General features: G+C 35.8%; 1 protein-coding gene across 1 annotated transcript in view; it reads right to left on the minus strand.

Moving 5' to 3' along the window:
- Positions 1-9,742, minus strand: part of LOC145664366 (aurora kinase C-like) — a gene marked incomplete in the record, with an annotated part of 71,805 nt that extends 62,063 nt beyond the window's left edge. The window contains 2 exon segments of the mRNA XM_081731009.1: positions 5,196-5,282; positions 9,693-9,742. Coding sequence (XP_081587135.1) covers positions 5,196-5,272 — 77 coding nt within the window.
- Between the last annotated feature and the right edge of the window lie 996 nt (positions 9,743-10,738).

Below are 10,738 nucleotides of genomic sequence, written 5' to 3' on the forward strand. Positions count from 1 at the left end.
TGTTTCTTTGTGTCGGCCAGTAAAACTTTGGATTTCTCACTTTTCTTCACTCTTCTATCGAATGCGCATTGTTTGATTGGGCAATGTTACTATCAATATAAGATGTTCCCTTGTGAGATATGCTTCGTCAAAAGTAGTACAGAATACTACTTTTTGGTCTTCAGTAATTACCGACAATGAACTTAAGGAGGCAATATCTCAGTAGAATTTTTTTTCGGGAAAATTAAAAAAATACGGTTTTCTTAATTTTCCATAAGGAACTCATAAAATAATAAATACCAAAATCCATGACTTGGACCACCAGTACATGCCCTGCCTGAATTGAAATGGAACGCGTCAAGTATGTAAAGATCAGTACAACGTATTTTTATCAGGAGTGCTTCGTGAGTGAGTCGGCAGACTCATCGTATTTGCGGCCAATTAGTGTCGGTGTCGAGTCCAAATGAAGGTCAATTTCTCTCCGATGTAAGCCGAGTAGCAGTTTGGATTCCGCTTTTTAAGCTTATGTGACAATCTCGACCTTGCATAATAACACCAAGGCGAAACAAACTTATTTCTGTCCATATGTGATTGATATAAATACATAGAGCAAATCATTTAAACAAACAAACAAAAAGCTCATTTAAACAAGATAAACCGGGTTTGAAAAAAAAAAAAACTGTTTTTGCCAACCCTGCTCTGAACCATCCAAATTTGTTTTAGCCTGAAGCCAAATAAGCCTGATCAGTTCTAGAATACTGACATATAATTGTTTTACAATTTAGATTTGAACACAACTTCAAATCGCCTCAACTCTACCTGTCCTATTGCCATCTAATTATTTTCAACTAGCTCAGCTAAACGAGATTTCATGCGATTCATTCCAGCTCCTGATCCTACAGAAACATTAAGATTAAAGGACGAAAGAGCTCTAGTCAATTTATAATCTCAAGATGATTCTGCAGAAGTTTAAGAACAAATTTCTGTAGATTCTTTCTGCAAATCCGTCCCGAAGATCCAAAATTTGCAAATACCTTATTGGTTGAAATGTCCTGAAGACAATATGTGTAGCAAAACCAACTTTTTTCCCCTTCTTTCTTCAGGAAGATTATCTTCATTTTCCACACCAATTCGTATAAATAAACTTACTATAAGAAAACAGTTATTGTATAATAGGGGAGAAAGAGGTAAAAATAAGAAAAGGAATCAGTATAGGTTAGAGGCTGAGCCCAGTACTGGCAGAAATAATTATGAAAAAATGGGAGAAAAGGTGAAAGAAGAAGGGGGTAATAACTTGATTATGTTTTGTAGGTATGTGGATGATACTCTAGGCTTGTGGAAAGGGACTAGGAGACAATTAGAGAACTTCAAAGATAGTGTGGAAGATAAAGAAAAAGGCATAAGCTTGGACACGGAGTTGAAAGAATAAACTTTTTAGACATGACCATAATAAAACGAGGAGAAGGGCTGGTTACGAGGTGGTACCAGAAAGAGTGCTCAGCGGGGGTGTACTGCCATGAGAGGAACGACGTGGATAGGAGTACAAACAGAAATTTCATAATAAATATGATAAGAATAGAAATGCTGGAGGACGAAGAGGAAGGAAGGAAGGAGAGCATACAGAAATTCTACAGACAATTAGAGAAGAACGGTTACCGTAAGAAGGAGTTAGAGAAGGAAGAAGAACGCAGGAAGAGGGAGAAAGAAGAATGAAGAGGATAAGAGTGGAAAATGGCATGGTATAGAAAGTATGGGAGAAGAAACGGAGAAACTGAAGAATTTATAGAAGAAAGGAGGGGTCAGAACTTATAGAAAGAGTGGAGAAAATTTATTAAGATCAATAAAGAAGAAGAATAGAAAAAGAACCAAAAAGATTATGTTGAGAAAGAAGGAGTCATCTACAGGGTATGGTGTGAGGACTGCGATATGTCATATAGGAGAAACAGGAAAGAGAATGAAAGAAAGGATAAAACAACATGAAGATGATGTTAGGAGGAAGAAAGATACCAATGCCATATACAGACATGTTAAGGAGACGAATCACGGAATTAATTGGGATAAGACGGAAGTATTGGAGATGGAGAAAAGAATGATAATAAGGAAGTGGAAAGAATCAGACTGGATAAAGAAGGTAGGAAGAGATAAACTGATGTACTGGACAGGTGGCTTACTTATTAATGAATTATGGTAAGAAAGTTTGGATAGCATAGACAAGAAGAAAATAATAATAATAAAAAGGCCCTTATAAGAACTAAAAATGGCGGAACGTGATTAGTTGGAAAGTAAACAAGACTTACGGGATTGGCTGAAGGCCTCAGCAAATAGAAGAAAAAATTTTTTTTAAAAAAAGTATAACAATTACTATATATATGTCTCTTAAAAGAATTTAAAACTTTTTCATAACAATGACTATATATCTGTTTGTATTTTCATTTATTGTCGATAGTGTCTGAAGAAGGATATGTTAGATATCCGAAACCGTTACAAATTATGGGTTTTAAGCTTTGGTCAGTTTCTTTTGTTAAAATAATCAATCCAAAGCCATGGATAGTCTTACTAAATAAACTTAACCAACTTATTTTGCATCAAAAGTATCATATCGACAAAGAGTTGTAAAAATGGACTCAGAGGAGGGTCAACCTGAAATCCAGCAGAGAAAGGTTTTATTTTTGAAGCAAATGCTTTAAAAAGTACAAGTTCAGGTACAAGCATTTTATCTTTTTCCAACATACCAGACACATCTGATAACTCGAAAACTCTTAATTAAAAGTAAGGGAATACATGTTTCGAGAACTTCGCTCCTAAAACAGGAAAGGGAGACAAATTACTCAGAGTTTTCTTTCTTTAACCAGAAAGTTTCCAGTATGGAGATTTGTCTAATATGGGCATACGCTCTTCGGTACACAATATGTTTATTAAAAATACATGCTTCAGTGTTCCCAAAAAATTTGAATCTTAAGGGTAAAAAGGGGAGAGTTTCTTCAATATTCATATTTCCGGTTTTATATTCATCACACATCATTCTTTCCATGCTCAGAACGGACGCTTCTGCTAATATTAATATAATTTATGGCTATTTATTCTCTTCTACGATTATTTCCCATTCGCGAAATACTTAAGAATAAGTTTCTAGCATGAACTTGTTTCGACATTGCTACTTAAGAAAAAAAATGAAATGAAATCTAAGTTTTACGTCCCGCGTTTATGCCGGCTAGACTAAAGGAGACTGACTGTGAGAAATTAAATAGTGGAATGAAGATAGTGGGAGGAAACGAGAAAACATCGAGAAAACCCACGTACACGGTGTTTGTCCACCACAAAGCTCACTTGGTGTGAGATGCAATCGAACCAAGGACCCCATGCACCAAAGATAAACGTTCTACTACTGAGCCACCGCGGCCCCGCTTTCTGTTTAAAAGTATACATTAGAGACAAAAGGAGAGAGTTGAGATTTTGTTTAATATATATGTTCTAATGTTCTATATTATCCACTGTGTAATAAATTTCTTACACTCATACATGGATGCTGCTTGTCAATAAAACGCAAATTCTTTATAAATATAAATAAATGAAGTACTTTTTCCAGACATGATTTTAATTCATGCCGAATTGAACAATGATAGACACAGCTTCATGACGCTATTTACCACATCAAGAACGCATGACTGATTCCCCTTCGTTTGTTGCTGTTACTGTTTGTCCTGTTGACAGTGTACCTTGTACAGCCTTGAAACTGCTACGATGTTGCATGACAGTTTTTGACTTTTTTATTTATTTACTTATTTTTGTCATATTTTGATTGTCTTCTACATTGTATATCTATTTGGCAGGAATATGCAGATGGGTTATATCTATTAAAGAATAAGCATGTTACACCATAACAGAATGAAGGAGAAAGATTTCACTTGTAAGCAGAGCCAAGGGACGTAATAATCTAGATTCAGGTTTTTGGACTTAATCTCTGTGAGGCAGTTTACGTTTCTGTGAACAGAAGTTTACATTTACCAGGGCCATAATCTCATTTTCTCAATCTCTGAAACATCTATTCACTGGTGATTAAATTATAGAAAATGTTTTACTTATTGTAAGAATTCCATTTCTGAAAGTCCCACCTAAGCCCACCATCACCACCTCGCCAAAATAAACACAGAACTTAAGCTCTTTAACTTCCCTCACTTTCCAGTACATAGTTTCTAAAACTGGTTACTATCCGCGGTAAATAGTATATTTTCGCAAAATTAATTAGCTTAACGTCCCACGATTATGCTGTTTAGACTAAAGGAGATGGATGGTTAATGAAAGTGAATAATTGTGGAATTTTGACTTTTTCCCCACCAGGAGTCAAAATACACGCGCGGCATCCCCAAGACCACCGATGAGGGCAATAATACATTCTCAAAGTATTGTTGTAAACTAATGCTAATAGGGATGACCATCTGTAAACGCAACATAATTATTAATGAATCATTCACACACCCCGGATTTGAGTGAGCATCTACTGTGGATCTATTACCTTGGCACGAGAACTCGCCACTGTGTGTCAGAGGTACTTCTGTCTAAAGCATAAAATCTGGCAATGGTGGGATCGTGATCTGAGAGACATTGCAGATGATATATCTGATTATAAATCTTAAAATGGACACAAAGACAATTTGTAATAGATATTGCATAGTATGAACAAACGTGTGGAAGGTGAGGTAACATTTGGAAGATACATCTCACAGAGTCAATATAATAACAGAAATTGGAAAGAAAAACAAGCTTTACATTTTTTAAGTACCTTGTTGATAACGTTTTAAAAGCCAAAAATACGATATTTTAAAAAGTGTTCACGATGGTTTCGATTACCCAACTTCTGCTCGTTATATGACGAACACTAAAACATGTAGAACTTTTTTTCTTTCGAACTTCTGCTACTACACTGATCCCGTATAAATTTCAAACAAAACTAGCACGTTACCTCCCCTCCCACACCTTCATTTATACTATGCAAATCATATCAAACTGCCATTGTGTGTGCTCATTTTGAGAATTATAATTAAATATATTATCTAAAGCATCTTTCAGATTCCAATTTAACTGTCATCAAATTTTAGGCTTTAAACAGGTGAACCTCTAATATACAGAGACAAAGTTTTCGTGCTAAAATAATATGTCCGAACTCTTAAGCGGTAGTGCACATGCGTAAAGGAAGTAAAAAGTTATATACAGCTTACCGTTTGGGTTCTTGAGATTCAACATCATACTCTGCTTCTTCTGTCATACGGGCTTCTGAGTAATTACTGGAAGTCATCCTCTTACACCTACAGTTCAAAAAATAAAATACATACATACATATACGCAAACTCTAGCATAAACTACTATTAGCACGAAAGTTCATGTACACTGACAACAAAATACTATTCATAAAAGGCAAATATCTCAGCGCGTCACCCAAATTTCTAATAATAAACAGCCCTACTAATATATGTCGCTAGCACAGAAACTATTTGCCTATTTAACATTAATGTGGTGATTTAATTGCAACTTTAAATATGTATTTTTTAAAATTTAATTCAAAATAAAATAAGGACCGTAACCATATTTTGATCTGAGCATTAATAGTTGTATTGCTACAGTAATATATTGTGATGATTTAATTGCTGCATAAATTGTACCGGTATTGTTTCAATTTAACTATTTCAAAATGGATGATTACGATTCTGAACATGAACATGCTTTAGTGTTTAGTATAAGGACAAGAACCATAACCATATTTAGATTTAGACATTAACATTTCTGTAACTGCATATTGTTAGTGGGTAAATAAATAAATACAAATTTTACATGCAGACAGTTAGAGCTTTTAATCAAACACGAGTTTAACATATGGTGTACAGCGGACCGAAGGCTACGGCGCAGTAACTAGTTTAACAAGAACGAAGTGACTAATGTTAATATTCTTCCGATATAGAGTTAATGTATGAGTTGTAACAAGAATTTCAGTCAAAAATTCACAAAGCTGGGAAAAGTCATTAGAACGCATTCGCTGTACAGAAAAATGTGTGTGTATCGTGAAGGAATAGAGAGAAACAGAGCGAGCGAGCGAGAGAGAGAGAGAGCGAGAGAGAGAGAGAGAGAGAGAGAGAGAGAGAGAGAGAGAGAGAGAGAGAGAGAGAGGTAGGTAGGTAGGTTAAGATTATGAATTAGATTTTTGAGCTCTCGGCAGCTTAGCCCATCACATATGAGATCTTCAGCGATCACATTACCCGAGGAATTGAAGACAGGAACAGGGAAGGAAGGAAGCGGCTTGGGACAATTATGTTAAGTACTATTCTGACATTTGTCTGGTGTGAATGAAAAAAATCAAGAAAACATCACTCAGGATGGCTGGCCTGAGAATGCCTTTACATTGTCGACCATATGTCGCCACTAGCAATCGAACTCACGACCGCTCGCGACCGAACAGTGACGAACACGTTTTCATAAACGCTTCAATTATCACAAATTCAGTAACCCCTGGTCCTCAAAAATTCACTAATTTTCTTCATTATTCATATACAATTCTGTAAAACTCAATGCGGAAATATCACATTCAACGCACCTATTCGCCATCCTATGCGACCATGCTGCTGAATCAACGAAACCTTTCGCGCCTTGCAAATAATACCCACTTCTACATATGTTTTCTCGGCTTAAGTTTAGAGGTGCCCTTCGAGTTTCAAACCTACAAAAAGTAGTTAAAACATTAAAAATTGCTTGCAGGTTTACTTTTGGCGCACCACTCAAAATAATTGTTGAAAAATTATAATTTTTTCAGTAGTTTCCCTTTTACTGTCCCCTAAAAGATTTATGCTGGGCGACATCAAAATACCTCAGTTACTATAGATAAAATTCAAGGGGGGCCACCAGAAGTAATTCTTAAAAAATTATAACTATTACTCGATATGCGTATAAATACAGCTTCCGGATGTAGTGCATGAAAAGTATAGTGTAAAACTGAAAGCAACCTGTGCTAGGTGACCACTAAAAAGCGTGAATGCTATCTAAGCGAAACAGGACAGGGGGAAAGCTGAAGGGCCAGCGCGTCCGAAGGAAGCATGCCCATCACGGATGGTGGGTATACGCGTAAGTGAGCATAGCGAAAAGAAATGGATTTTCGCAAAGACACGAGTTTCAATAGCACTAATCATGGTTTCATAGTAGTAACGCACAATTGTAAACATAAAATACAGCTTGTGTATACTATGCAGAAGTACACCGCCGGTGGAAAATAATATCTAGTAGAGTCAACTTTCATATGCAGTTATTTTATCCATACTAAAGCACTTGTAATAATTTTACATTAGTAACCATATACTTGTTAACCTAAAATACAGCTGTATTACATTGTTCATGCTTGTTGTTCTGTATGGTTGCGAAACATGGTCGCTTACTCTGAGGGAAGAAGATAGACTGAAAGTATTTGAGAACAAGATCCTGAGACGAATATTCGGACCCAAGAGGAACGGGAATGGCGGAAACTTCATAACGAGGAACTACATAATTTATATAGTTTACCCAACATTGTTAGGGTCGTCAAGTCTAGGAGGCTAAGGTGGGCAGGTCATGTAGCTAGAATGGAAGAAAGTAGAAACGCTTTCAACGTCTTGACTGGAAGACCAATCGGAAAACGACCATTAGGAAGACCAAGGCGAAGATGGGAGGACAACATTAAGATGGACCTCGCAGAGATTGGAATACAAAGTAGAAACTGGATCCAGTTGGCTAAAGATAGAAGTCAGTGGAGAGCTTTTGTGAACGCGGCATTGAACCTCCGGGTTCCATAAGCCATATAGTTAGTTAGTTAGTTAGCAGAAATGTGTTCCTTATAAATATGTCTTTTCACACAAACTACTAAATTTTACCTGTAAATTGTTAGGATAGGCTAGGTTCGGTTTATTTAGTTCAGGTTACCCGGTAAGACTTCGATCAGACTGGAACCCGTCCTCTTAAAAATTTATGAGATTCTCTTCATTAATCTTATATAATTCTGTAGAACTCAATACGGAAAAATTACAAACGCACCTATTCGCCATCCTATGCGACTACCATGCTGCTGAATTCTCGAAAACTTGCGTGTCTTGCAAATAGTACCCACTCCTACATACACCTTCTCGTATTAAACGTAACTTTACTTGCAAACTTACACACGTAAACGTCACGTAAGAATTCCAAATCATCAATTCTTACCTTTTTCTCCTGCACGTTTTGCTTTTTTGTACAAAATACCCCTCATTGAAAATATTAGATATTTTTCATGCAAATTTTACAAATCTATGGTTAGCTATTGTTTAGCTTCGGGGTGGGGCTGGGGTACTTAACCAGGACTTTTCTTGCAATATCTTATTCCCATTCGGTTAGGTTAGGTTAATAGCATTTAAATCAGACAGTATTGCCGAGCGAGCGGTAGCGAGTGAAGGCGGATTAAAACCCTGCTGGGCATGTTTTCTCCGTTAGTGTCTGGCCCCCCATTACTAAACAGTTACCCTGTGGTTACCTAAAATAGCACTGGACCTAGATTACAATTTTCATGTTCCCTTGAAAATAAAAAGGTTATATTTTACATGCCTGGTGTAGTACCTCCCGAGTAGGCAGAAGTGCATTTTCTGCTTTATTTTTATGTAGATATGTTGTTGATTTAATATGGCTGGTAACAAAGATTTCAGATTATCTATAAGTAGCTTTACATTTAATTCAAAAATGACAAAAGATCTTGCGTAATAAAATTTGACGGCTGAAAGCCATGTTGATTGTTCACATTGTGGTAAGTAGTTCGTTGCTTCAGACAAAATTAGTAGGGATATCTTTTAGCTCCTCTCGTTGTCGTCGTTGTTATTGTTATTATTATTGTTGTTGTTGTTGTTGTAGTAGTAGTAGTAGTAATAGTAGTAGTAGTAGTAGTAGTAGTAGTAGTAGTAGTAGTAGTAGTAGTAGTATCATCATCATCATCATCATCATCATCATCATCATCATCATTGGTAGGAAAGGGTTAGAATCCCCGCAGCGGTTGGCTGGGTTCTGTTCTCAACATAAGTAGTAGTAATATTTGCAGTAGCAGTAGTTGTAGTAGTAGTAGGAACGGGTTAGAAGCCCCGCAGTGGTTGGTTGGGTTCTGTACTCGACATAAGTAGTAGTACTAGTATGATTAAGAATATGATGTATGGAGATTCCATATTGTTGTACTATTTGTATTCTTGGTTCCTTTTTTTGTGGGAGGAGGTAACTTGGTACATTGTTGATTGCTAACATGTAAGGTTACCACTTTTTCATAATAAGATACCGATACATATACCACAACGATATGGGATCTGATGTTAGAATAGCCACACCAGCGTTGTAAAGAATTACCAAAATAAAGCCTAACCAAAAATAAGCTGTATTTTAAACTTACACAATGTTTTTCTGGCAACACATTTCTTCAATAATTTTAAAATTCCATCGATACATAATCTATACTAGAACTAAAACAGGATTTTTCAAAAGCAGTTTCAAAACTTTTTCTACTAAAAACATTGCAATTCGAATACCTAATATGAACATCTTTGTTTCAACATAAAAATATATACCCTACTTAACACGCTTGATATATCATGCTTATTTTGAATTAAACTTTTACCTTCTTAAGTAAACCTTTATGTAACAGTTCAATCACAAAATTAGCGATTAAATGAACTGACAGTACTCCAACTTACAGTAAATCTCCCGGTTGCTCCTGTAGTCCACTGTTGCCAATTTCTATTGGCAAAATTTCATTAAATTTTCAGCTCCGAAAGTCGCCAGAAAGTCAAACTGGTTTTGGATTTAGCTCCAAAACTTAAATATTGTTAATTCAAACGAAACTATGTAAAATAACTTACCTATTTATAAAGAAATACAAGCCCATTCCGTGTCAACCTTCGGAAAATTCTGCGTACACAAGAAAAAAGTTAGAAAGTCTGCCATGATAATTATCACAATTTACATTTCCTTGACGCAAACCATTACGAAAAGTACCTGACTGTCTGCTCCATAGTTCTTCACCACCTTGGAGTTTGTCTATATTAATTTAGAAATATGTACTTTTAAGGTGAAATAATAATTAAAAAAAAAACACACACACACACACAATCGGCACACTTCAGTCACTTTAATTTACTAATTACACAACACTATGCACTACACAGTACATAGTGCAACTAGACAGTCAAAACTTGATTCGAAATGTTCTAATTCAGCGATGGGCAAACTATGGCTTGCGGGCGAAATGTAGTCCCTTGAAAGCTCTCTTCAGTCCATGATATGATGCTTAATCTTACGAATGAAAAAAAAAAAAAGAGGTTTCTTTGAAAGAGTTGTATTAGAAACAGACCGATACATGAAAATTTTACTTCACTTCAGAGAATCAGTGCACCAAAGTAGGAACAAGATTACAAAAAAAAAAAAAAAAAAAAACTTTACTTGGTAATAGAACTTAGTATTATAAGAATTGTCAAATGTGCTATTCTTTTTTCTTAAAACGTTGGCCCGTTTAATATTGTTTCTTTTTATTTTTATTTTTTTCGAAGTTCAAGCATTACTGCCTTCTTCAGTTTGGAAAACGTCCATGCAAAAATCACCCGTAATCAATTTTCTCCTCACCCAGTCACGAACTGTCAATTGTTAATTGACATGACCCATGAATACCATTGCCAAGATGTTATGTTTTCAGTTTTAACAAACCGCAAGGAAGTTCCGAATATGTCTCACATGGTGAGTTCAG

The sequence above is a fragment of the Thermobia domestica genome, chromosome 11 (genome assembly GCF_964235325.1).
Source record: "Thermobia domestica chromosome 11, izTheDome1.hap1.1, whole genome shotgun sequence".
Lineage (NCBI taxonomy): Eukaryota > Metazoa > Arthropoda > Insecta > Zygentoma > Lepismatidae > Thermobia > Thermobia domestica.